Raw genomic sequence first — 27,132 nt, 5'->3', positions numbered from 1 at the left:
AAATCCACCATGAAAGTGATGAGATAATGATAGTTAATTCGAGGGAAGGGTAGGAGAAAGAGAACAGAGGCCCTAATGCATGTTCATTGGGGAGGACACAATATATCAAAATCAAGCTTGAGTTTTCTGTTTGGAGAAGCTAGATTGTTTCCAAAAGCATATATGTCCAGAGAAGAGGTGCTTCCAAACTGCTTCTACCCAAGAAGGTACTAAATCCAGAAAACTGTGGATCTTACTCTTTATCCCTTGCACAGAAAATAACCCACGCACAAACAATACAACCTTACTTTCACAGCAGCAAAAACCGGATGGAAAAAATGAGTCCTCGAAGAAAGGGATTTTTATCTAAACAGAAAATTGAGTTTCGACCGGCCCCTTCATATTAAATTGACCATGACAACAGCCTCTTTTTATCCCTAGATCTAACCATCGACAAGCCAGACTCACACTCTCAGTATCATACAGTAAGGCCTTGGGGTGGAGCACCGACAGGAGCCTTGGGCTTGGCCTTTTCGACCACAATTGCTTGGGTTGTCAACACCATCCCGGCGACCGAAGCCGCATTCTGCAAAGCACATCTCGCCACCTTTGCCGGGTCTATCACTCCAGACTCTACCAGGTTCTCATACTTATCCGTCATCGCATTGTACCCAATCTCCCACTCGCTGGCCTTCACCTTCTCCACCACCACCTCTCCCTCGATTCCAGCATTTTGAGCTATCAATGAGGCTGGTGCCATAAGTGCCTATATATGTGACAGCAAATCAGTAACACTTCACAGAATTAATGGTCTATCTATGCCTTTTTAAAAAAAAAATCAAGTCCTAAGGAAGGTTCTTTGAAGTTCTTTGAAGTAACACTTCACAGAATTAATGGTCTTTTAAAAAAAATCAAATCCTTCTCTCGTCTAATAGCAACATAGTGATACCATTTTCCAAATAGAGGTGATATTTATTCCAGCAAGCATTGCCTCATCCAGGTTGATACAATAATGCGACTAGAAACAACTAAAATTTACCTTTTGAACGATGTCAGCACCCAATCTTTCATCTGCATCCTCAAGCTTGTCCTTGATAGCAGGCACGCAAGCGGAGAGGTGAACCAATGCAGCACCACCACCAGGCACTATGCCTTCCTCTATGGCAGCAAAAGTTGCATTCTTGGCATCCTCAATCCGGAGCTTCCTATCCTCAAGCTCAGTCTCAGTAGCTGCACCAACCTTGATCACAGCAACTCCCCCGGATAGCTTGGCAATCCTCTCAGCGAGTTTCTCCGAGTCGTATACAGAATCAGTTTCAGACAATTCTTTCTTCAATTGTGCAATCCTGGCTTGTAGTTCATCCTTTGATGCCGCATCAGCAATAATGGTCGTGGAATCCTTAGAGATGGTTACTTTTCTAGCTAACCCAAGCTGCTCAACTGATGTGTTCTCAACAAGCAAACCAAGGTCACTGGCTTGATACTCAGCTCCTGCATGATTTAACAAACAATGAGCAAGTGATATCACCTATGCGCAAAGCAGCTGTAAACTACTGAGATTTTAAGTCTGCTAAGCATGTTTGCAGACATATGAATGATCTGGACTACAAGGAAGCAAAAAACTACCTGTCAAGATTGCAATATCTTGTAGGATTGCCTTTCTCCTTTCACCAAATCCAGGGGCTTTGATAGCAGCCACATTAAGGATACCCCGCAACTTGTTCACAACAAGAGTAGCCAAAGCCTCCCCAGTCACATCTTCAGCAATTATGAGCAAAGGCGCTCTCAGCTGAGTTGTCTTCTCCAGCAAGGGGATAATATCCTTTATTGCTGAAATCTTTTGATCTGTCACTAATACTCTTGCATTCTCAAATTCCACGATCAACTTCTCGGGGTTGGTAACGAATTGAGGGGATATGTATCCTCTGTCTATCTGCAAGCCAATAGAAACATTTGTATGAACAGATAAAAGAATGAGTGAAAACTTCCACCACCTCCTCCAACTAAGGGGGGGGTGGGGCGCGAGGGAGGGGAGAGGGTTTCTTTGCCCAACTAATGAAAAACAAGACGCACAAATTAAAAATTACGAAATGCTGACCTCCGTTCCCTCCTCAACATCAACGGTTGTCTCAAACGATGACGACGATTCAATGGACAAAACACCATCAGGGCCGACCTTGTCAATTGCATCCGCAATCATTGTTCCAATCAGCTCATCATTTCCAGCAGAAATTGTCGCAACGGCTACAATGAAACCCAAAAGAGTATCAGTATAAAGGACTTGGAAGTTTTCCGTTTAAAGCTTTGCTCTTTCATGGACTATGCAAGCACATTACCTTTAATGTCATCACGTCCTTCAACTGGCCTAGCCCTCTTCTCCAGCTCCTGTATCAATCCTTGCACGGTTTTATCAATGCCTCTCTTCACTGAAACTGGATTTGCACCAGATGTAATGCTCAGCAATCCCAATTTAATTATTTCACGAGCAAGGACTGATGCAGTAGTTGTGCCATCACCAGCAGAGTCATTAGTTTTGCTTGCAACCTGCCGTTTGAGCCAAAATTTATCAGCAAAATAAAACATCGTTGAAAGCAATTCTAACCGGAAGGATAAATGCAAGACTGCAATATGACAGAGAGGAAATGCAAGGCAATATGACCGAGAGGAAATGCAAGACTGCAATATGAAAGTCTGACCTCCCTAATGAGAGCAGCACCAGCATTTTCCATAGCATCAGGTAGCTCAATCGCTCGGGCAATTGTGACCCCATCATTTACAACCTTTGGATTGCCAAATTCATCCAACACGACATTTCTCCCTGCAGAGAGCAGATGAATAACTTTCCCGATAAGTACAGTTCGCATATCAACTGCCACTCTGTTGCTACAAAAAAGCAGCCGTATCCTGAGTAATAAAACCTATGAGTCCAACAGCGAAACTACTCTTCGCAGGGTCTTGACTAATGTGGTTGCAAGATGGATTCTATACAGCACATCTTATACATGTGCACGGAAACAAATTCCGTCACACAGTCAATCCAGTAGCTATAGCTTTGTAGACCTTACCGTCAACTCAAAGTACGCACATCCTATGTCATCATTCATCTAGTAAACATCAAACCATAGCTAGCTTACCCCTCGGGCCGAGCGTGAGGGCGACAGCGTCCGTGAGCTTGTCGATGCCGGACTGAAGAGCGGCCCTGGAGCTCTGGTCGAACGCTATCTCCTTGGCGGCGGCTCTGACCGCGAACTTCCCGCCGGACCGGCCGAAATTCACCTTCTGGTTCGCTTTCCTCCTCAAGCTCCCCTGCATCAAAGGCCACGCCAAAAAACACAACGCTCGACAGTAAGTAAAAACCAACCTAGCTCCAACCAAACCGCGAGACTCGATTCTAAATCTCAAGAGCTTCTCAAATCATTGCCGGCGACCGAGCGCCTAAGGCGGATGAACCTAAGCCTCCCGCTTCGCATTCATCCCGCTCGAAAGGAAGCAAAGGAAGCATCGACCATCGGAAATGTAACGGCGCGCGAGACTCGCAAAAGTTTCGCCGGAAACGGTTACCTGCTTGGGGGAGCAGAGGATGGAAGCCGTAGAGATAGCGTTAGCCGACGCCATTTCCGAAGCTTGCTAGGGTTTCCGGAGCTGCTGGCGAAGGAGGAGAAGGAGGAGGAGGTTTTGGGCAGGCTTAGCAATGCGTGGCGTAGGTGGATAAGAAGGAGGCTCGCGCAGGCAGAGAGAGTTTTAGGGCTTACAGTGGTGGTAGTTCCAGAAGATTCTTCAAGTTTTTTTTTTTTTTTTTCATGGAATCGAGTTCGAGAACCGTTGAGAGAGTCCTCCTTTGTCATTTCCGCGCTTCCCACTCTCGCGGGCCGAGAATTGGGCCGAAGCGGGCCTCAGCGCGAGGCCCAAATACACCAGAAGGCCTTCTAGGTGGACCGGACCGAGAACCCCGATCATAGATCGTGTGGGACCCACGAGAAATGTATAGGCGTATGAAAATAGCACGTTGGAATAAGTCTGGTTAGGTTTCGAGATTGTTCGAGGAGGCGGACTCATCGAGATGCGCCGGATTTTGGTCCGGACAAACGGATGGTACGGCATAAAAGTATCGTACTATTGTGAAAATTTATGTTCGGAGCGAAATCGAATGTCGTGCATGGATGGCAATAAATGCACTTGGATATTACTAGCCCGAGGAGTCGATTACAGCACAAACAAACACGTCCGGATTCACTTCAGTAAGCATGATCGATCGCGATTACTTGGTGCTTGACTTAGCCAATTGTGGATTATATCTTTCTTGGTTCAACCTCCATTCAATAGAGCTTGTACCACATGCACAATAATAAATACATTTGGATTGATTTTTTTTTTCGTGTTTTAGAAAACGGTTAACCAACATGTTAACTAATTGATCACAATAAAATGGATCGGACTTTGTAGTTTTTTCTTCTACAGTGCCTCCTAATGGTACGAGGGTTCTCACAACAGTACAGTCTGGACTATAATGAAACTTTCGGTCAAGTGGTAACGACCTCTTTTTTTTTTTAATAGAGAAAGGAAAGTTCCCCATCTCCAAATACCAGGCACTAAGACGAGTACTAAAATCTGTCTTTCGGCAATAAATAATAGTGATCGTGTTCCCTTGGTACCTGGTATGCATTCAGTAGGAATTGAACCTGCGAATTCGCCAAGTGACGACGTATATCTCTCTCGATTAAATATCGACCTGACGTTTAGCGCAGATGTCTTACTTATCCGATTTGCTTTTTGACTTCTAATATACGTAAATTATTCGGTCAACGTCATTAATTTGAATCAAGTATGATGCTGTTCCTCTCCGATGAGAAATGTGAGATAAAAAAGGAACCCATCTTTTCAACTGGGAATAGAAGTCTAATTTTGTCCACTTTATCCACCCTCCCTGTCAAAATGATCAAAAAGGAAGGCGAGCTTGCTCCTTATCCCATGTTAGATCTTTCCATCTTTGCACTTCCAATATTTGACCGAATGGTAAAGCGCTTAATTTGAATGTAACCATTTGTAAGTGAAATCATATCATCTTCGACTTGGAATAATCTTGAGGCCCGCACCTACCACACTTGTTGTCTCATCCGATCCGACGAGATGGATAAGATTATTTACCTCGTAGTAAAAAGGGAAAAAAACAAGGAAATATCTACCCACTAAATAACTATAGATAAATTATCTCCTGAATGGTAAAAAGACAAGAAAATGTAAAAGAACTAGACAGATGTGGATTCTCTCTTTAAGAGCTGCATATAATGACCCTTTGAAGGACCCTCTCCCTCCCTTTGTGCACACTATATAAGCTCGTCACCTCTACTAGCTCACACATCCCTCAGAAGCACATAGACATAAAAAATATTACTTGCCCACATATCCTTAGCGAGGGAAAATTTTGAGCCATGAATTCCAATGGTTTGCCAACCCTACATCCTCATGCCCCAAGAGCCACCGTCGCCAAAGATCGCCGCGCAAAGGTAAGAGCCCGGGGCCGCAGGATCCGCGTCCCGATGGCTTGTGCAGCCCGTGTTTTCCGGCTGACCCGACGGCTCGGGCACCGAACCACTGGTGACACCATACAGTGGCTTCTGAACCAAGCCGAAGCCAACCCCTCCACAAATCTTGCAAATGACAGCAGCAATGATGGAGGCAGTGGCAACGCGAATGTGATTATCAATCCCCCAACTGTAGCTAACTTCGATGGTGCAGCTAACTCCAGGACCCTTGGTGAGGCAGAGGCAGACAGGAATGTTCCCGATCATGAAGTCCAGGAGTGTCAGCATGGCAAAGAGCGCAACTCGGTCTCGAGGGCCCAAACGATGTCGGCGCAATCTTACTACGACGCCATTTCCGGGATGCATTTCTGTTGGCCGGTTTTCTCGGACGAGGACATCGCCCGCCTGAAACCAATAGTGTTCATCTGAGAACCGAGCAAGAGAAGCGGAGGAGGAGGAGGAGGACGACGACGAGGATTAATAGGTGATCAACCACATGAAAGTTGATCGGGCATAGGGTTGCTGTCGACATGTTGTAAGCAAGAACAGAACAGGTTTTTCCTTGGTGTATTTTCATGTTCTTGTAGCGAATTTTGTTTTCCGAGTCGATTTGGTTCGTTCGTGTTCGAATTTTTTCATGCGGGTCTCTTTTGAATTTCGTGAAAAGGTCGAGCCCAATTGACCCGCGATTGCTGCTGCTGCGGCTACGTACCTTTGGGCGGTGGTGCTGTTGTTGTTATGGTAACCCGCGATGCGCCAAATAAGGGAGAAAATCCTATCTTATAAGTAAAGAAGTTATGAGCCTCGCCCCGTCAAAGTTGGCAAGACACCTTCGCATGCAGACAGGTGTCGTACCCATGCAAGCCTGCCAAATTTGGTCGTGTAATGACATATCCATGCCAACTTTGCTTAAGGGGACAGCACCGTCGTTTACTAATTAATGACGGTGCAATTCTGCCAAATTTGGACTTGCGGAGGGATTTAAATTTAATTTTCTTTTTATAAAATGCACACCTTTATTTACTTCTACAGTGGAAGCTAAAGGAAGAAAAAAAGAGGGCTATGGCGCCCTAATTAATTTTTTTTTCCCAAATTAGTCGTTACGTTGAAAAAGTAAATGAAAGAAATGATGCGGCGCTAACGTGGAGTCTTACGTCGCTTTTTCTCAACAATATATAAAACAGAACAGATGTAGAAGAAGACAACTCCGGATCAGCGCTCGGGAGAATTTCAATGTTTTTCTCTCGCTTGGAAATTGGATTAGATGGGTTACCGCAGGAATTCTAAAAATGTGATTTGTAATCATGAAAGAAATCATTACTGTACTTATTATTGTTTTGTTTTGAAGAAAAGTATTTTACTACAAAATTAACTTCTGATTCATAAGAAACGACGCAGGGTCATGTGTCGCGCGTGGTCATGTGTTATTGAATTATTCTTTTTTGACTTTATCCTTGACTTGTGCAATCCTAAGATTGATTATGTGTCGCGTAATCATGTGTTATCGAATTATTCTTTTTTAACTTTATCCTTGACTTGTGCAACCCTAAGATTAATTTTGTAATTTTTTAAGTCCCCGCACATCTTCATCTATGAGAATCAAATAAACAGGGTAAATTTTTTATTTACTAATTCATTATACATATTTAAATCTTTTCTTTATTTCATCTGTTATAATATCACCGGTCTTAATTCTAGTCGCTCGAGAGTCCTTCTAGAGCCACTTTATTTGAGCGAAAAGAAGAGGAGCCATTTGATGCACAATGATTTTGTTATTAGTCTTGAAGTCAATTTCGATTGGGTTTTTTCATGTTTCAACTTGAATTGATCTAACTATTTATTTTTGCTAGTGATTATATTGTTCTGCTTGCAATTATCTATATTTTGATATTTTGAATCTGAGAACCAGACTTGTAGGAACCTGTCTGGTTTCAAGTTCCAAGATATGCATAATAGGTTGCAGGCTCCAAAAATTGAGGAAACTATTTCGAAGGGTAGGTTCAAAGTTCTAGGTAGGTAGAACCTCGAACTTACGTTTTTCTTGATCCATGTTTTGCGTGATTCTACAGTATTCCATAGCGTCCGATGACGAGTGTATAATTTGAAACTACTAGTCTAAGCTTCCATTTTATGATTCAGACTTTTACTTTATTAATGTTTCACATTTTCGTGTATAAATATAAGTTGTTGTCAGTAAATTGTAACAGCAATTGGTGATCATAAAAGGTGATGATTCACTTCAAATGAATTAATAATATAGGCGAAACCTGAGTAGACCCTGGAATCGGCTCTGGAACCTTTGACAAGATAAGTTATAGATTCTAAGGTATGCATGGTAGGTTCCAGGTTCTAAAAAATTAAGAACCTGTTTCAACGGGTATGTTTTAGGTTTCAGGTGGAACTTATAGGGACTTGCAACCGCTCATCTCTATTCTTGTTCCTATCCATGCAAACTCACATCCTTCCAAAAGAAAAAAGAAAATGAAAAAGAACCTTCTCAACCATGTTATAATCACTCTTTTTGTACACCGTTAGTCATGGTCCAAGTCGAATATTTGGGAACATTGTCCAAAATAATATAAATTTACAGTACGGCGATCAATTCGGTCCTAAATCTTCCAAGCCGAATAAAGAAAAAGCACAGTTGATGTGCCATATAATTTGAAATCATAATTTGAAGAAAAATAATGAACACCTCAAAAACAGCTCAAACTTTGTGGAGAGCAATGTAAGGGAAGGTAGAAAATCGATCTGTCGAAGTCATTACGCGTCATAATGACGTGACGTGGAACAGACTTTTGAGTGTAGAGATTAAGAGCGCGCACGTTAACATTTTCATTTCTTTATTTTTCTATTTTTCTGTTTTAGAGAACAAATTTTGAACATAAATCCATTTGGTAACGCAATTTCATTTTTCTATTTCTGGAACAAATTTCTATTTTAGAGATAAGTTTGGAATAGAAATCAGAAGTAAAAAAAGTTTACTTTTCTATTTCTGGAACAGAAATGAGAAATAAAAACTCTTCTTATCGCTCGCTCTCGCTACTAGTCGGCCACCTCCTTGCCACTCACTATTGCCGCAGGCCGCCTCCCGCCATCCTCGGCCGCTTCTTGCCGTCGGCCGCCTCCCGCCGTCGGCCGCCTACCGCCGGTGTCCTTCGCCGACCGCCTCCTCCCACCGTCATCTTCCACCGTTTGCCGCCGCCCAACACCGGCCGCAACCCACCCATCGCCGCCTCCCGCATCCTTCGCCACCACCTGCCGGTCGGCTCTCGTCGCCGCCCTCCTCCCGGCCGCCGACCACCGTCCTCCGCTGCCCGACGCCAGTCGCCAGTCGCCACCGGCCGCCGTCCTCCGCCACAGGCTGCAGTGTTCCATCGCCCGACGCCTGCCGCCACCTTGCGCCGGCCGCCCTCCACCGTCGGCCGCCCTCCGCCGTTGGCTGCCTCCCGCCCCTTAGGTGGCCGGCGGCCACCCACCACCGATTCCCGTCCTCCGCCGCCAGCTGTCATGCTCCATCGCCTGACGCCGGCAGCCCTCCGCCGCCGGCCACCGTGCTCCACTGCCCGACATCGGCCACCGTGCTCCATCGCCCGACACTGGCCATCGTCGGAGGCCAATCGCCTCTTGTTGTCTGCCACCATCATCCGCCGCCACCGGTCGACCACCTCCCACTACCGGCCACCGTCCTCCGCCCGCCGCCGCCACCTGCCGCCCTCCGCCGGCTGCCCGGAACGAAGAAATTTTGTGTCGTTATCAAACGAAATTCTATTTCGGTAACAGAAATTTTGTGTCGTTATCAAACACGCATTTTTGCTCAGAAACTCGTCCATGGAATAGAAAATAGAAAAATCTATTTCTGGTCAGAAATTGATTTTTGGAACAGAAATATTACCATGCGCGCCCTGAGCTCCACGATAATTGCTCGGCCTTTTTGCATGATCGATATTAATGACGTGACGAGGAACGAACTTTTGCGTGTAGATTAAGCTGCGCGATAATTGTCCGGTCTTTTTGCATGATCGGTATTAATGCCGCAACGTGGAACGGACTTTTGCATTTAAATTAAGCTGCACGATAACTATTCGGTCTTATTGCATGATAGACGAGCTGGATTACTTGGGTTCCGACTTTTATCTTACTCGATTCATGAGATCCGTGAAATACTGAGGTCGTGATTTTATCTATTTATGACAAATTTTCTTATTTGCAAAATAAAACACAACTGCATGAATGTATATGTACATATATACATTTATGATTTTATAAAAAAAATTTCATTGCGATAAATGGCTCATAAACGGGTTAAATAAGTCAATTTGGGTTAGATCTATAATGACCAGATTCAAACCCGACCCGGCCTATCCGTTTTACGTGTCTAGTATATGCGCGCGCATATATATATGAATTTATAATTCCATTTTTGTAATTTTTTTTATTGCAATGCTGTCGCTCGCGCTCTCTCTCTCTCTCTCTCTCTCTCTCCCTCCTCCAACATCGCCTCATCTTCCTCCCCGCCATATTTCTCCCTCCCGAAAAACAGAAACAAACCGTCACTGCACAACGCCCTCTCTCTCTCTCTCTCTCTCTCTCTCTCTAACAAATCCTGACTAACATCTTTCTCTCTCCTCCCCCGTCGCCGTCCCCCCCTCAAGTTCCTCCCTCCCGATCTCCGGCCGCCCGCCTCCGTCGCCGATGCTCCGCCCGTCCCCGCCCCCGGCCCCGCCCCGCACGCACGCGCCCGGCCGCCGCACCACCACCACCGTTCCCTGTTCCTGAAGGATCCCCTTCCCTCCGCCGGGCTTCCCCGTGGTCGCCATGAGCAGAGAGAAGATCAGCAGCGGCCGCCGCTTCCTCTCTGTCTCGGTGTCCTTGGCCGTGATCGCTCTGTGCTCGTCCCCGCTCCTCGCCCACGGCGCCGCCGACGCCGATGACGACGGGGGATCCGAAGGCGGGAATCAGGCAGCGACCCAGCTCTTCGCCCAGCTCCTGTACAGCCAGGTCTCCAATTTCACGTCGGTTTTCCGGGGCGACATTGCCAAGAACTTCGGGTTCTGCATTCAGGACGTGTGAGTTCGCGCTCGCTTTTCTCTCCGTCCTTCTCATCTGCCTTTAACATTGCCGCTATCTGTTAATGCTTCCATCATGTAGAGATAAATCAATCAAGATTTGCGCGATCCATGTGTTTTCACATGGATGGTGGTCATAATATGATTTGTCTGCTCTGTTGGAGCGAGTCCAGCTAATGGTTTTCCATCGTCAAAATCCATATGTTTGTCTGTCGAAATTCATGTGTTGATCTCGAGTATATGTGACATTTTCGGTTGATTTTGTTTGCCAGGGATGCCGACTGGGATGACGCATTCAATTTTACCTCAGACTTGACTTTTCTAACTTCTTGCGCTCGAAAAACCAATGGTATGATGACGATCATCTCGCAAATGGGTCCAAAAGAACTGTTTATTTCAATTCTTCTACCGGAAATTGGTTGGAAGTCTTGAAAAATCTTTCTGTTATTTAGAGACTATATGTTTTACTTTATGCATTTCAATCTTACTTTTCGTTACGACCCCTTGAACTCTCTCACAAGTTATCTAAAATGTCGAAGAAAGATGCATGCAGTAGCTAGGAGTAATGAGGAGGTGAACAAGAGCTTGCCCAAAGTTTTTACAATTGCCCCAGGAATATCAATGCAGATGTTCTGATAAGGCTTTAATAGTGGTGCTACATTGATTGTTCGACAATGAGTGCTCTCCCAGCTCTCCTGATATCTTATTGTTGGACAGATCTTTCACAGCGCTTGTGCACGGCTGCGGATATAAAGTTTTACTTCAATAGTTTCTTCACCGCTAAGAGAGCCGGCTACTTAAAACCCAACAAGAACTGCAATCTTACGTCTTGGGTTCCGGGATGTGAACCAGGATGGGCTTGTAGTGCTGGTTCCGATCAAAAAATCGACCTAAAGAATTCCAAGGACATGCCTACTCGAACTAGCGATTGTGCTCCTTGTTGTGAAGGTTTCTTCTGTCCTCATGGAATGACTTGCATGATACGTAAGTATTGGCTGATCCATGGAACCAATATTATTTACTTCTTTCACACACTCAAAGTCAATTATTCTCGAATACATTAGTTTTCCTTGACCAAAAAAGAATAAAAAAAGAGAGATTTTCAAGTCTATTTTCTCTTACCCTTTTTTGAGATTGTATCGGGGAAGATATCAACAAACGTCATGTCAATTTCTCAGTTGCAACGAAAAGAAGGGGAAACTGTTGAAAGATGGAGACAATGCTTAAATATCGGTTTCCAAGTTGTTTTCTCAATCCTGTCTTCTCTCTTTGCAATTTCCTATGACGGCTAAACTTTCACCTGAAGCTTTGAATTTTGATTGCTGAATGGTGGATAATTTTGTTGTTGAACATGCATGTCCTACTTTTTGGTCTCTGATGTCAAAAAGCACTGAAAGAAATGATTTTGCAAAACTATGCCGAGAAGCTATTGACTGTTCCTTATTCATCTATATTGCACATTCAGAGAAGACTTATTTGCTAAACTTTTCACTTGAACCCGTACAAATAGTTAGACTTTGTGATCCCATGTTACTTATGAAATCGTGATTTCTCAACATAAATGTTACAAGCCCGTGCTAATGGTTGCAGCCTGCCCATTGGGTGCTTATTGTCCTCTTGCCAAACTCAATAAAACCACTGGTGTATGCGATCCGTAAGCTCTAATCCTTTCTTAAAACCTCTTCTTAACTTTCGAGGCTATGCTTAGCATGCATTGATGTTTATTAGCAGAACCTTTCTGCAGGTACCATTACCAGCTTCCACCTGGGCAACCAAACCATACCTGTGGAGGAGCAGATGTGTGGGCTGACATTGGTAGTAGCAGTGAGGTATTCTGTTCAGCAGGATCATACTGTCCGTCTACTATCCAAAAAAATTCTTGCAGTCAGGGGTATTGAGAATTGTCCCTCATCTTACTAGCACTCAAGTTTGTTGCTACATGTGCTAAAAATCATTACGTATACTAAAAGTCAATGTCTATCTTGATCTCTCTTTCTTTGCTACTAATAATTTCATTTGAATGTTTTCTTTCAGACATTACTGCAGAACGGGGTCTACAGCTGAACAAAGTGAGTACATGCAGTGAAGGACTTATGCATCTCGTTTGATTTAAATATGAATTGCAGCATGATCTATGTAAAGGAGAATAGTTACAGGTTTTGCATAGATGCTTTGAATTTATATATCTTCGGTAAATCTAGAGAGATTGCCAATCCAATTATACGGAAACAAGACTTTTGGCCCACTGGCGGTTCAACTTTACTAAGACCGAAGGGGCTTTAGATTCGATTCCCATTTTCTCCTTCTGGGAAGTAAATAACGGGCAATACTGTGGTTGAGTCTGTTCTATGCACTCTGCAAATGCATCCATTTCATGGCTGGTTGACATCTTCCATGCTAATGGTCAAGTACTTTGTAAAGTATGTCTGTTAAAGGTTTATATACAAATATCCTTCACAGATTGTTCATGGTTTTCATAATATCATAGCAACATTAACCAGGAACATCCAGTAAAAATACTCGTTAGTTTATTGAATACCCTGAAAACATGGAAGAAGGACAAGAAGAAGGTGCTATTTTATACTTGGGTAATGACTCGAGTGATTAGAATGAGAGATGCTTTCACATGCTGAGGTGGGTGTCCCATCTATTCTCCACTAGCCTTTTTGGTTAGAGCCTCATGAACTTATTTGGTGAATTTGCAGGTTGTTTTGAGTTTGCAAAATGCGAACCAAAATCAGAAAATCAGAATATCACTGCATATGGTCTCATGTTTTTTGTGAGTGAGCGGTTTATCTTTCAATTGTGAATAACTCTTTCCTCCTGAGTCCACTATTTTTCTATAGATGATTACAGACCTTTCATGTATAAATGCAGGCTGGGCTAAGTGTTCTGCTTGTTGTTATATATAACTGCTCAGACCAAGTTCTTGCTACTCGAGAGAGAAGACAAGCCAAATCACGGGAAAAAGCTGTAAAAAGTGTAAGAGAAACTGCTCAAGCACGTGAGAAATGGAAATCTGCGAGAGATGTGGCCAAGAAACATGCGCTTGGGCTCCAAACGCAACTATCTCGGACATTTTCTCGCAGGAAATCTACAAAGCAACCAGATCCTTCAAGAGGGCTGTTTCAAGCTAAACCTGGAAGTGATGCAGCCCTGCCACCATTTCCACTTGGTGCGTCAGGTAAGCCTGAGACATCATCTTCTGCAGCTAAAGGGAATAAGAAGGATAAAAACAGCCTCACGCAGATGATGCATGCAATTGAGGCTGACCCCGAGAGTAACGAAGGCTTTAATCTTGAGATTGGGGATAAGAATCTGAAAAAGAACATGCCAAGGGGCAAGCAATTGCATACCCATAGCCAAATCTTCAAGTATGCATATAATCAAATTGAAAAGGAAAAAGCTTTGCAAGAGCAGAACAAAAACTTAACCTTCTCTGGAGTAATTTCCATGGCAACTGATATCGACATCAGAAAGAGACCAACCATTGAGGTTGCTTTTAAGGATTTAACCCTTACATTGAAAGGGAAAAAGAAGCACCTTCTAAGATGCGTAACTGGGAAAATATCACCTGGCCGCGTTTCTGCTGTTATGGGCCCATCTGGAGCTGGAAAAACTACGTTTCTTTCTGCTTTGGCCGGAAAGGTAACTGCGTGCACCATGAGTGGCATGATTCTTATTAATGGGAAGGTAGAATCAATCCATTCATACAAGAAAATTATTGGTTTCGTGCCACAAGATGATATAGTGCATGGAAACTTGACCGTGGAGGAAAACCTTTGGTTTAGCGCAAGATGCAGGTACTTGGTTATCTTGGCTGTCTGTAGCTTGAATATCTTGTATGAGTTTATTGATTGTGTTCAACAATGGATAGAGGAAAAACATGCGTTTTATTTTGACCGGCTATTAGTTTCTCTCGTACTCAGTTGCATCATCTTTAGAAGGACTAAGCTTGTACAGATCCCGGTCTTGTGTGTTATTTTGACGTATGTCATTGCAAGATTATATGCCGGTAACATTCACCCAACATAAATCGGCTGCATATAGAATGAGATCCCCTTCTTTATGCAGTTTCTCCTGGCTCTGCTCAGCCTAGATTCTTAGATGTACTTGTTTTTGTCATATTCGTTCAACCTCCAGTTATTTCACTCTTATTAGCGAGTATCTTAGCTAAATGAGCTGCAGATTGTCATGCATTTCCAATTCACTTTTATTAAGCGGGGGCCACAAGAATATCATAAAGTTTAAAATCATTCTTCATTCACACGTTTTTATCGAAATTTTTCCAGCAGCACAGCAATAATTTCATTGGTTTCTGATTAGTGTAGACTCTCTGCGGATCTACCAAAGCCAGAAAAGGTTCTAGTTGTTGAACGAGTTATTGAATCCCTGGGGCTGCAGGCGGTGCGGGACTCTCTTGTTGGTACAGTAGAGAAGCGAGGAATCTCTGGAGGTCAAAGGAAACGAGTAAATGTTGGTCTGGAAATGGTCATGGAGCCTTCACTTCTGATATTAGATGAGCCGACGTCTGGTTTGGATAGTTCATCTTCTCTGTTACTTCTCAGAGCTCTACGACGTGAAGCTCTTGAGGGAGTGAACATTTCCATGGTTGTCCACCAACCAAGGCAAGTTGCTGATGATGCATCCTTTCAATTCCTTCGCCATATACTGGGCGATTTGTCAGATATCTACAGAATCTGTTTTATACTCTGTTTATTTATTCTAACCTGGATTATCTGCTTTTTGCTATGTCCTGGAACCTAGAGCGTGGTTAATGAGATAGGCCTTTTTTTTGCAGCTATGCATTGTTTAGGATGTTTGACGATTTGATACTTTTAGCCAAAGGCGGCCTAACAGTATACCATGGTTCAGTGAAGAAAGTTGAGGAGTACTTTTCAAGCCTAGGGATCACTGTACCTGAGCGGGTTAACCCTCCAGATCACTACATTGATATTTTGGAAGGTATAGTAAAACCAAGCACGAGCTCTGGGGTCAATTATAAACAGCTTCCTGTCAGGTGGATGCTGCATAATGGGTATGCTGTACCCCATGACATGTTAAAGCTAGTCGATGGAATGTCATCCGCTGCCGGTGAGGATTCAGCTCATGGAGGGAATTCCGGTGATGCTGGATTAGAAGAACAATCTTTCGCTGGAGATCTGTGGCAGGATGTCAAGTTTAATGTTGAACGAAAAAGGGATGATATACAACACAATTTCTTAAAGATGAAGGACTTATCTGATAGGGTTACGCCTGGTGTACTGCTACAGTATAAGTACTTCCTAGGGAGGTAAATTCTTCCCTCTTTTAACTACTGACTCCCACCTTTTTAGGCCAATCATCCAGCTCTACTTGAATGGATTAGTAATTATTTTTGTTACAGAAAATGCAAATCATTTTTATAGATATTCTCCCTCCAACAAGAAGGTATTTCATACGACGGTTAAACCACATAATAGTTACACGCAGGGTACCAAGTCAATCACAAATGAGTGATCCTAGATTTAAGTGCTACGTAGGATGACAAACATATCATACAGGCAATGCGATTGGTTGCTCACAGCACATCAGCTGTGCATACAACACATAGAATACTTCCCCCCTTCAATGTTCTGCCTTCTCTTGGCCTTGCTCATGTAATCTTTCAATTTGAAAGGGTCATTGATCGTTAAAACCCAAAACATGCTTCCTGTGACTCTTTTTGTCACTCATGCCTTATTCTCTTGAGATCCTACATTTGTGGTTTCAAACACTTCAATGTGGGGTGGTGCTAAGCTGGACTCTTTGTGCAATTTGTTTTCTTCAGAGTCGGCAAGCAGCGGCTGCGAGACGCTAGGATCCAAGCTGTAGATTACTTGATATTGTTGCTGGCTGGAGTCTGTTTAGGAACACTTGCTAAAGTTAGTGACGAGACGTTTGGGGCCCTTGGGTACACATATACCGTTATTGCAGTGTGTAAGTATACAGACTTTTTAGCATTGAAACTCCTCTCTTTTGTAATGTCATTGAAAATGGGACATCTAACGAGGGAACTTGCAGATACATCTCTTTGAGTACTAATTCAAATTTTGTGAACTTTCAGCTCTGCTCTGTAAGATTGCAGCTTTGAGATCATTTTCACTTGATAAGTTACATTACTGGAGAGAGAGCTCTTCTGGCATGAGCGCCCTAGCTTACTTTTTGTCGAAGGACACGATCGACCATTTCAACACGGTCATTAAGCCTTTGGTCTACCTTTCTATGTTCTATTTCTTCAACAATCCAAGATCCTCTTTCATAGACAACTATATAGTTCTGGTCTGTTTAGTGTACTGCGTGACAGGGATAGCATACATATTTGCCATCTTTTTTGAGCCTGGTCCAGCCCAACTGGTGAGTGTTTGATGAACTACATGGACTGCTAATTTTCTGTTAAATTGCCCTCAATACTGATGATCCGTCTTTCGTTTCGCAGTGGTCAGTTCTTCTTCCTGTTGTGTTGACCCTCATTGCAACACGTGATAGTACTGATAACTCATTCGTGGAGATTATAGCGGAGTTGTGCTACCCAAAGTGGGCTTTGGAAGCATTTGTGATAGCAAATGCAAAAAGGTAACCACTCTCATCTATATTTGCAAGACCCTCCGATACTTTTGTGCGAGATAACTGAATGCTTCTTTATGTTTTATTTTTTTTGTTACTGCGAACTTTCAGATATGGTGGAGTATGGTTGATAACACGATGCGGTTCACTTATGAAGAGTGGCTATGATCTTAATCACTGGAGTCTATGTTTAGTCTTCCTAGCTCTTATGGGCGTAGCTTGCCGTATCATTGCTTTCGTTTGCATGGTCATTCTCCAAAAGAAATAGATTCAGCCAGTACTTATTTGAGACGATGGAGAAAATCAACCCCAACACGATCGCCTTTTTTCTGGGACCCGTAGCCAGCGGCAGAGTTCTCAACGATAGCCAATGACCTTTTAGAAGGTGCAAAAGCTCTCAAATCTCGTAGGCTTTGCCTACACAGGCAGTAGTGGATTAACAGCTGATTGGTATGTATGGGCACCCTGCAAGGTTCAGGAAGGAACTTGTTTCCAATTTCTCTTCACTAGATGCTGAACTGAAGCAAATGGTATCACTAGCGTGTGTATGCGTGTATGTGTGTTGGGACGTGTTTAACAGGTATTTGTACAAAATTAGGAGATGAATCATGGAAAATACACTTTTGTAAGTTATGATCTTGAGATATGAATGGATGTTCGTTTTTACTTCCAATTCCTGTCCACAGCATCCTACTTACGTCGAGCACGGATCATCCTGAATCCTCACGCATTCGCAACTCGTCGTACATAGAGAGAAAATCCTGCAAGAGTTTTGCCAACTGCATTGCCCTTCTTCTTTCTGTCGTTCTTCCTAGGGCTTGGTCGTCCCATTCGGACTCAAGTATGTATTCAAGTTGGCCTCCTGAGTTATCTGGATGCATCTAAACAGGCGGTAACTTGCAACTGCACCTTCTCAAAGCCGACTTTCGCGATGCCATACTTTCTGTTTATTCCCCACATCACACTCGTTCCAAATAGGGCCGGAGGAAAATTGAATTGAACTATCAACATCCGGTACGGAACGTGTTTCTGATTTCTAAGATTTCGATAGTAACTTGCTCAAAAAGCCATGGTCATGTCATCATCATGCTTAAGAAAACAAACGAGCCCGCGATCCCATCATTTGCAAGGCGTTCCTAACCCGTCTCCTACAGCAACCTCGTGTGGTTGGTCGCTGAAGTCACCCCAATCAAATCAAATTAAACAAAAGTAGAAAAAATTTGAAAAACAGAGAGAAACTCGAGAAGGTGTGTATACATAACCACTGAAAAAGAAAAAGAAAAGAAAAAGTAAAGACCTCGAGAGAGACCAGACGAGAATTGCAAGCTACGTTAGAGCGACTCTCGTCCTAACTCAGTTAATCTTCGTGGGGGTAACTAATCCCTCTCTCTCTCATAATGTCTTCTCTTGCACGACCGGGTGGTGGTCGAGACGATGTCCCACCACCACCTCTACCTTCACCTCCACCAACAGCGACGGTTACTTCCCCCCCAACCCGTCTCTGAAAACTCCCTCCCGCCCTCTTCCTCTTCCCCTTCCCCTTCCCCTTCCCCTTCCTCCCTGTCTCGTCGCGCTCGCACGCTCGTCGACTTCTCGCGTAGCTCCGGCAATCATCACCGCCCGCCGCCGCCGTCAGCAGCAACCACAACCGGCCACCGCTCTTCCTTCGGTTCCGAGCCTCTCTCCCACCGCCACCACTGCCGCCACCACAAAAGGTCGGCCTCGGCCGTCGTCCCCTCCTGTCTTAACTTCCGCTGCTCCTCGTCGCGCTGGGGGTGCAAGCTCGAGCCGCGGTGCAGCGAGGTGTCTCCCATGGCTAGCCGCGGGGATCGCTCTTCGTCGTCGTCCGAGCTCGTAAGTGCGCGCCATTGCTCTGTTTGTAGCTCGGGAGCCACGATCGGGGCTGGTTATTCCTAGCGTGTCAACAGTGCTCTGTTTCGCGTTCGCGTCGGCTTTTAGTTTCGTCCGATAGCTTAAACGATCGATTTGTTCTAGTCGAACGTACTGTTCTGTCTTTTTCCGGCGTGCTTTCGTGTCGCGGGCATGACGTGACGAAGAACGCGTCGCTTTTCTTCTGTGAGTACAGAGCTCATGACGGCTTGAGCGTCTGGCATGATTCATCATCATCATCAGTTTCAGTAAGCAAGAGAAAAAGCAGAGAAACTTTTGAGAATTCTCGAGAGAGAATGCGTCTTTTCGTCAGCTTGTTTTTCAATTCGGGAATTTCACCATCTTCTTTCGCGGTGATTATTAGTTAAATCTACTGCATAATCTGTTGTTATCTATAAGAATTATCCATTCCTCATTAGTCATTGCTAAATATAGTTACTGTCGCGGGGCGTCACTGCCGATTAATTACTCTATGCGAATTTCGTTTCTACGAATGCCGTGTAGCACGACAGAAAAAATTCTAACGAGTCTCCTGCTGCGAATTTCGCTTATTTTGATGCAATATTTGTTGATCACACAGAGAAAGAGGCAGCTCAATGGACAGAAAAAGAAGGAGGAGCTGGAGAGAGAGGTAATGTAACTTGGATTTGGGAACCTGTTCTTATTTGATTTGAAGGATCTGCACTAGATTAGAGAATTACTCTTCTTATCAATCCATTACGGCAGTGGTTGGCTCCGGCAAATTCGGGAAATGAATTATGCGTGCCAATTAAAGAAGAGATTAGAAGGCTTAGATCCCCCCATAAATTGCATGTTCTGCGACCAATTCCTGGCCCATTAGCATCAGATGCTCCTTCAGATTTACCAGCTGGAGTTCATTCCATAGATAGTAGAGCATTTAAAGGAGAACTGAATATTGGACCATACCTGTCCTTTTGCACTATGCACTTGCCGTCTCTCCCCCCAGTTTGTCAGACAATTAAAGTGACTCACTTCAGGAAAGAGAATTAACATGCGACACAATTTTGGTGACCTCTTCCGTATGTTGCAGTTAAGCAAGTGATTGTTTTGTTGATGTATTTCGCTCGGTAGGTTTCGATGCTTCAACTCTTGCTGAGTCAAGAAGAGAAGGTGAGAGAGATCCTGGAGCGCGTCCAGTCCCGGAAAAATGGTTCGACCAATGCGATTCCAAAGTTTCTTCCACCTAAGGTTAAGTGTATTTATTAGATTCTTTTCTCTTTTCTTTCTTTTTGACAGAAGTAATGGAGTGTGGTGTAGAGAATATGTTTGCTGTTCAAGCCTTCAAGGAAAGTAATGTATTACAGCATGGGCTTTGATATCATAGGGTCGAGCTTGTATAAAATTAAGCCTTTGTCTGACAAAAGAGTTGAGAATCAGCCTCAGCAGTACAGTGTATGGTTTAAAGTTGATTCGGTGCATCGCGATCCATCCATCTTTGGAATAATAAGTACTGCAATGCCTATGATACATTATGAGAGGAGTTCCGACCGTCTATGGGGAGCCTACTTGAATTTTGTGTTTGATTCACTAGGAAGCGCATTACCTTGTTGTAAACAAGAACTTTTTGATCATCTCACTTATTCAGAATAGAATTTTGGAGATAACATGTTCCAATTCATGATTATCAGCACCTTTGCCTGGGTAGTAACTTGATTAAGTCTCCATTAGCGAAAAAGGAAAAAAATAATTTGTTTTAAGGGGCATTAAGACATTATTTAGCACAAAAACTATCTTTGAATTCCTTGTTTGTTATACAGATTAAGGAGCTATTAGCAGAGTTGGCAATGGTTGAGGACGAGATAGCCCGACTTGAAGGCCAAATAAGCCGACTTCAAGCTAATTTAAAGAATGAAGAAGAAGCTACCAAGGAAGCAAAGTCCAGACAGACAAAGATACCCGAATTTCCGAGCAATCCTCATCCTGCTTCTGGCTATCTATCATACACACCAAGTCCGAGCCCCTTGAACAGAGTTGTTCCTGAGAGGATGGCCTTTGAGACCAAAGCATTGCATTTCATAAGCAAAGCCATCAAAGGGGATTACAACATCAAGGACTTCACTCTGATTGAGAAAACGGGAAATTCAAGACAATTTTCCGATCAGAAGGAGAATCATTTCCTCGAGGATGCTAAGTTTCACGACAGGCTTCTGAGGAAAAGCCGGATGCTGAAGCCGGCCTTGCCCTTGCAAGACCTAAGACACCCTACACCTAAGGTAAAACTGATGCGTCTTTCATAATCAGTCCATTTGTGTTTCAGATGAATACACACCACTCTACTTCAGCTTGTCAAAAGGCAATGTTCGATCAATATCCACGACCATCTTGGAGCATTCTTGTTCTTGAATTAAATCAAGATGACTTGCCTTTCAGCCAAGGGAACGAAGGCAGGAGACCCCTCTGAAATCGCCACCTATGTTCATGCCGAGTCCAATGAAAGTAGAAGACAATAAGCAAAAGTGGGAACCCAACAAGCTATCTGAGAACATTATGAAGTGTTTGAACTTCGTTTTCATAAGGCTACTCAGAATGTCGAGAGTAATGGAATTAGAGAAGTCGGGTCCAGTTTCCCGGTCCCTGAACTCGACTCTCAACTCAAGAAGCTTCAGAGTTGAGACTGGACTGAGTTCAAGGCAACAAGATCCATACGGCGTGTTTGATATGGAGGATTCTATTCCGAGAGACATCGGCCCTTACAAGAACCTAGTCAGATTTACCGCAAGTTCTATGGATCCTAAGTGCATTTCTTCGTCTAGTTCCATTCCCTTACTAAAGAAGTTGAGGTACGAAACTTTGCTGCTACAATAACTCTGTGCATATTGAAAGAGATACTCACATTTTTTAAAATTTCTCGCGACTCATCACTTGTAGCTCCAATTCTCAATCTGAATGTCTCCAGGGACTTAATGAGTCATCTCAAGACAGTGGATCTGCGATTCTTGACAAATCAACAGAAGCTGGCATTCTGGATCAACATGTACAACGCTTGTATCATGCATGTATAATTTGATAAACAGAAAATTTACCTTTCAGTGTACAAATTTCGTCACATATTGTTGTATGGTTTTCTTTTCCTATGTCTGCATATACCCTGGCTTTTATTTGCACGCGTTTTTCTTACAGGGTTCTCTCCAGTACGGGGTGCCTTCTACTCCAGAAAAGCTGCTTACACTGATGAACAAGGTACACTCGCGGAATGTCTAGTAAAAAGCTTACAATTCTAATACAGATCAATGAAAAATGCGTCTTACTTATGTCTTTTGAATTCAGGCTACCCTCGATATAGGAGGAAACACGATAAACGCCCAGGCGATAGAGCATTTCATCTTGAGGAAGCCTGCAACTTCTAAAATTATGGAGGTGATGACCTTTGAGTTTGGCGAATTCCCAAGCGGCGCATTTGCGTAAATATGATATAACAAACCCCACCCACCCCCTTTTTCTGCAGGTTCACAGAAAAGTCGAAAAGGATGCCAAAGAGGACTTAGTCCGGGAAGTCTACGGGCTAGAGAACACGGATCCTAATGTCACTTTCGCTCTGTGCCGCGGAACCCGTTCATCCCCTGCTGTGAGTCGCCGACCGCATATGCATATGTGATTGAGACGACACAAGTTCTCAAAATTCTAACGAACCCTGAAACCCTTGCAGGTGAGGATATACACGGCGGATGGGCTTGCGGCCGAGCTAGAGAAGTCGAAGCTGGAGTACTTGCAGGCCTCTGTGGTGGTCACGGCCACGAAGAGGATTGCGTTCCCAGAGCTACTGCTCCGGAACATGCACGACTTCGCGACGATCCCGGACGCCCTGGTCGAGTGGGTCTGCCACCAGCTGCCCACGTCCGGGACCCTCCGGAAATCCATAGTGGATTGCTTCCGGAGCCACAACGGCGGCGGCGGCCAGGCACTGATCACGGTCCAGAAGATACCCTACGACTACGAGTTCCAGTACCTCCTGGCCATGTAGTAAATTCAACATTCTTCTCCAGTCACGTCCTGTGAAGAATCTAATAAAGCTCGAGATGCAAAAGGTCTAGAGACTATTCTACTCTTTTTAAGGCGGAAGATGGTGAAATGTGCATCATTTTTGCACTCAAGATCCAAGTTGGACCGCCTGATTTTCCCGGTTTCTACTGAAAATGTGCGTCCCCTGTTCGTCATTGCAATCGTCATAGCAACTCCCCGGTCGGGCTAGAACCATGCACGCGTTTAGGTTTCGTCTTTTGACCTTTTTTTTATTCCCTCTCATTAATGATTTGTTAATTGATGAGTGGACCGCTCCTCTTCTTTCTCCTTAGTCCCACTCGTCTTTGAAAGAAATCTCTTCTTGGGCTACGTGCTTTTACTTTCCCTGAAAAGCAAATGGACCGTCCCATCAGCATTGACGAAATCCAGGGAGACCGACTTTAGAAAAATCAATTCAATGGCAAGGAAAAATAATCAAAGAATTTAATGTTAGCGATGTGGCGATGTCGTCGTTAGATTTGAAGGCCACCGGAAGATCCATCTCCTATGATTTTGTTAATATAATTTTCGGTAGCTGTGCAATTTGATTCTCTAATTTTGTTACGTGCAATTCAGTTCTCTAACTTTCTTGATTTGTGCAATTTGTAAATTTATTTCGTGTGGTCGAAACCTTCTAATTTTCTTGATTTGTGCAGTCGAGTATTTTGTTTCCCCGCTATAATTAGTATTGTCTAATTATGATTTCATATTTTTCTTGTTTTTTCCTTTTGTTTTCTGCACATTTGGCGCCACATTAGTATAGGGAAAATTGTTCAAAAAGTCCTAAATTTATTACATTTACACCAATTCAGTTTTAAATCTTTCAATTTTGCCAATCCCGTTCTAAACATTTTTCATTAGTGCCAATTTAGCCCATCGAGCCAATTTTGGCTGGCCGGCACTTACATGGACACCAACCAACTGGCCAATGCTGACACGCAAATTTTTAATATTTTAATACTTTTTTCTTTATTTTTTTTTTACCCTTTTTCCCTCTATCCGGTCGTTGGCAAGGACCGACAAGGTCCTGGCGAAGCTCGCCCCCATCGGCCACTAGCGAGAGCGAGCCTCGCCTGCCCCTGGCTAGGCGAGGGGGGCGAGCGAGGGTCGAACCTCGCCTTTTCGCTTGTCCCGTCAAACCCCCCAACAAATTCAAGATTTCAAAGAATCTTGAGAAATTTCATATGTTACTAACCCGTACGATAACAAAAAAAAAATGAAAAGTAAAAGTTACTACCATACATATATTATGGATCGAAATCTTTAGCTGGTCATAGATAGGATACGCCTAAAAAGAAGTTGATATAATAATTAAGAAGAAGAACGAAGGATTGGGCGCCTACCTTAGCTACATGACGCACCCAATCCATCAACAAACCATTTCTTTACGTGGCGAAAATCAATCAGTCAGACTAAACTAATTGGGAATTGACCCGCAAAACTAAAACTATAAAAACTAATTAGGAAGACTCCAGTTCCCATCCGAACCAAAACTCCTGTCCATTCCGTCCATTAATTAAAACCTTAATCCTGTTCGAAAAAAGTAGACTCATGTGAAACCCAAATCCAGTCATGTCACATCATGCTGTTGCCCTCAATTCCAAAATTCCACAAAACCATCCAAAAGAAGAATTAATAAAAAAAATGAAAAAATCTACACGTCTACTAATTGAATTTGGGCTTCAAGAATCAAGCACCGGATAAGAAATTCTCGATTCAATTTTAAAAATTTAGGAATAACCAACCAATCCCCATGGCGGGCATAAGGAATTTCGTCACCAACCTCTCATCTGGGTCCTAATGAAACCGATATGTTAGTGGGCACTTTGATGCTGTCCGACCAGCTCTTGGACTGCATGTACAGTTTGGACACCTTCCCCTCGACCCGGCTCATGTCGGGTCGCTTGTCCGGGTCCGGCTCGACGCACTGCAGCCCCAGCCGGACCAGCTTCTCCGCCGCCTCCACCGGGAACGAGTCGCCCAGCCGCCTGTCCACCCACTTCCTCAGCCTCCCCTCCACTCCTCCTCCCCCGTTGTCCCCGCCGTCGACCGCCGCCCTCGCCGTCTCGATGATCGAAGTCCTCAAGAACTCCCTGCTCTCCTTATTGTATTTATACTTGAACGGCTCTTCACCTGAAAAAACGTATTTTGCAAATTCGATACGGTATAAATAATTGTTGAATTTTTTTAAATTAAATTATACAAATGGCGACGGTTCCTGCATTCCCCTTACCTGATAGCAACTCCAAGAGCACAACCCCGAAGGCGTAGACGTCGGACTTCTGGGTCGCGACGCCGGTGACCCGGAACTCCGGCGACATGTAACCTCGGACTCCCTCGAACTGCATTCTCCGGCTGTCCGAGCGCTTCATCAGCCGCGGACCCGACGGCCCCTCGCCGGCCCCCTCCTCCTCCCTGATCTCGCCGCCGCCGCCGCCGCCCTTCTCCGCCCGCTCCCGGAGCACGTCGTTCTCGTCCGCCTCGCCGCACAGCTGGGCGGTCCCGAAGTGGCAGATCTTGGCTCTGAACGAGGGCTCCGTCACCACGATGCTGCTGCTCTTGATGTGGTTGTGGACGAGGATCATGTTGAGGCCGGTGTTGTTGTGGATGTAATCGAGGCCGTGCGCGACGTCGGCGGCGATCTGCATCCTCGACATCCAGGTCCCGAGGACCGTGAAATTGGGCATCTTAGGGTTCCGCAGGCAATCGGAGAGGCTGGCGCCGTCGACGAACTCGTAGACCAGGTAGATGTTGTCGCCGGAGACGGAGGCGCCGAGCAGCTTCGCGATGCTGACCAGGTGGATCCGGCAGATCATCCCGAGGAGGTCCTTGAGGCGGCCCATGTCGATCTTGCGCCTGAACTTGCGCTGGAAGACGACGACGTCCTTGCCGCGGAGGGAGCAGCGCCAGGAGGAGGAGGACGAGGAGGAGTGGCGGGTCTTGGCGAGGAAGTTGTTGGTGGCGGAGCGGAGCTCGGAGAAGGCGTAGATGACGGGGTTGTCCGGGAGGGTGCGGCGGAAGCTGGAGAGGGGGGTGGCGCTGGAGTGGGAGGAGGTGCCGGTGCCGCCGGTGCCGGTGCCGGAGGAGAGCTTGGGTAAGGAGGTGGAGGTGTAGTAGCCGCCGCTGGAAGAGGCGGAGGCGGAGGGATCAGAGGGGGCCAATCTGGAGGGGGTCTGGGAGGGGGAGAGTCTCGGGGAGGAGGAGGAGTGGGGCGGTCTTCTTGTGGGCTCGGTCGCTTCCACCGCCATTTTGGTCCTGCACATATGACCGCTCATCAAACTGCAAAAGCAGAAGGAGAACAAGAACAAGAACAAGAGACCAAGAAGGGTAATTGTTCGGGGTGGGAGTGGATTTCGGAGGGTGGGTCAGTCATGGATTGAGCTGGGTTGCTGCCAACACGCGCCGGGCGGCGGCGGCGGCGGCGGCGGAGGAGGACAGATGGAGGAAGAACGTGTGTTTTTCCAGGGATGATTTTCCTCTCCCCTTTCTAGGAAGAAAAAGGGTTGGGGGGGACACGAATCGATGACGAACGAACGAAAGAGGGAGAAGGGTCACAATTTGAACAGCGTCTGTCCGGTTCGACCAAACCCCATCATCATCATCATCATCATCATCGTATCTTATGAAAGCCCAAGTTAAACACCACGGCACGGCACGGCACACCCGCTAAAACAAAAGGGGAACAGCTTTGTGACGAGGACTCGCTTGTGGAATCAGACTTTGTCCGTTCAAGGCTGCCGCAATAACAATAGTAAAGAATTGAATTGCTTAGGCATAGCTGCACTACGGCATGTGGAAAGGTACATCACTAAAATTTTATACCCTTTTTTTGACTGGGGATGAATTTTGTGATGAGAAGTCGCGTGATCTCGTGGAGACTGACTCAGAGAAGAGTCGTCATCTTTTCCCCGGATAGCATCCTACGCCAGTTTTCACCCTTCATGCCTGGCTGTGGAAAAAGAAACACAACCCTTTTTAGACCGGGTTTGACTGTAGAATTGATTGCCTTTTTGGCTAATCAAGACGCGAACTGGTTCTGAGTGTGATCAATTTCAGAGTGGGTTGAT

General features: G+C 44.8%; 4 protein-coding genes across 6 annotated transcripts; 2 read left to right on the top strand and 2 right to left on the bottom strand.

The window, feature by feature from the left end:
- Positions 1 to 210: 210 nt before the first annotated feature.
- On the bottom strand, positions 211 to 3,703 carry LOC115670702 (ruBisCO large subunit-binding protein subunit alpha). Its single transcript, XM_030592031.2, has 8 exons — positions 3,541 to 3,703; positions 3,114 to 3,285; positions 2,676 to 2,797; positions 2,316 to 2,523; positions 2,078 to 2,223; positions 1,606 to 1,912; positions 1,019 to 1,470; positions 211 to 745 (listed from the first exon to the last, which is right to left on the bottom strand). Exons 1-8 carry the CDS (start codon positions 3,592 to 3,594, stop codon positions 458 to 460), a joined length of 1,749 nt encoding a protein of 582 aa, XP_030447891.1. The 5' UTR covers positions 3,595 to 3,703; the 3' UTR covers positions 211 to 457.
- Positions 3,704 to 9,981: 6,278 nt separating this feature from the next.
- On the top strand, positions 9,982 to 17,828 carry LOC115670841 (ABC transporter G family member 28). Its single transcript, XM_056309191.1, has 14 exons — positions 9,982 to 10,570; positions 10,843 to 10,919; positions 11,288 to 11,554; positions 12,161 to 12,224; positions 12,315 to 12,461; positions 12,605 to 12,639; positions 13,276 to 13,349; positions 13,448 to 14,373; positions 14,902 to 15,198; positions 15,372 to 15,863; positions 16,380 to 16,528; positions 16,656 to 16,945; positions 17,028 to 17,164; positions 17,267 to 17,828. The coding sequence occupies exons 1-14, from the start codon at positions 10,320 to 10,322 to the stop codon at positions 17,421 to 17,423; spliced, it is 3,363 nt and encodes a 1,120-aa protein (XP_056165166.1). The 5' UTR covers positions 9,982 to 10,319; the 3' UTR covers positions 17,424 to 17,828.
- A 695-nt stretch (positions 17,829 to 18,523) lies between these two features.
- LOC115670840 (uncharacterized) lies at positions 18,524 to 23,403 on the top strand. Of its 3 annotated transcripts, none has more exons than XM_056310148.1 (10): positions 18,524 to 19,009; positions 19,626 to 19,676; positions 20,138 to 20,176; positions 20,824 to 21,279; positions 21,437 to 21,846; positions 21,963 to 22,062; positions 22,187 to 22,246; positions 22,334 to 22,423; positions 22,512 to 22,631; positions 22,713 to 23,403. In XM_056310148.1, the coding sequence occupies exons 1-10, from the start codon at positions 18,590 to 18,592 to the stop codon at positions 23,025 to 23,027; spliced, it is 2,061 nt and encodes a 686-aa protein (XP_056166123.1). In that variant the 5' UTR covers positions 18,524 to 18,589; the 3' UTR covers positions 23,028 to 23,403. The 3 variants fall into 3 exon arrangements, with proteins under 3 accessions (XP_056166123.1, XP_056166124.1, XP_030448064.1); XM_030592204.2 differs by having other exon boundaries at positions 18,525 to 19,009; positions 20,138 to 20,254; XM_056310149.1 differs by lacking the exon at positions 20,138 to 20,176.
- Positions 23,404 to 24,540: 1,137 nt separating this feature from the next.
- On the bottom strand, positions 24,541 to 26,679 carry LOC115670611 (protein LYK5). Its single transcript, XM_030591914.2, has 2 exons — positions 25,299 to 26,679; positions 24,541 to 25,198 (listed from the first exon to the last, which is right to left on the bottom strand). The coding sequence occupies exons 1-2, from the start codon at positions 26,338 to 26,340 to the stop codon at positions 24,852 to 24,854; spliced, it is 1,389 nt and encodes a 462-aa protein (XP_030447774.1). The 5' UTR covers positions 26,341 to 26,679; the 3' UTR covers positions 24,541 to 24,851.
- Between the last annotated feature and the right edge of the window lie 453 nt (positions 26,680 to 27,132).

Source organism: Syzygium oleosum, unplaced genomic scaffold (assembly GCF_021117445.2).
Source record: "Syzygium oleosum isolate NSW1041296 unplaced genomic scaffold, Sole_v2.1 Sole_v2.03, whole genome shotgun sequence".
Lineage (NCBI taxonomy): Eukaryota > Viridiplantae > Streptophyta > Magnoliopsida > Myrtales > Myrtaceae > Syzygium > Syzygium oleosum.
This window is presented reverse-complemented; position numbering and strand designations above follow the sequence as displayed.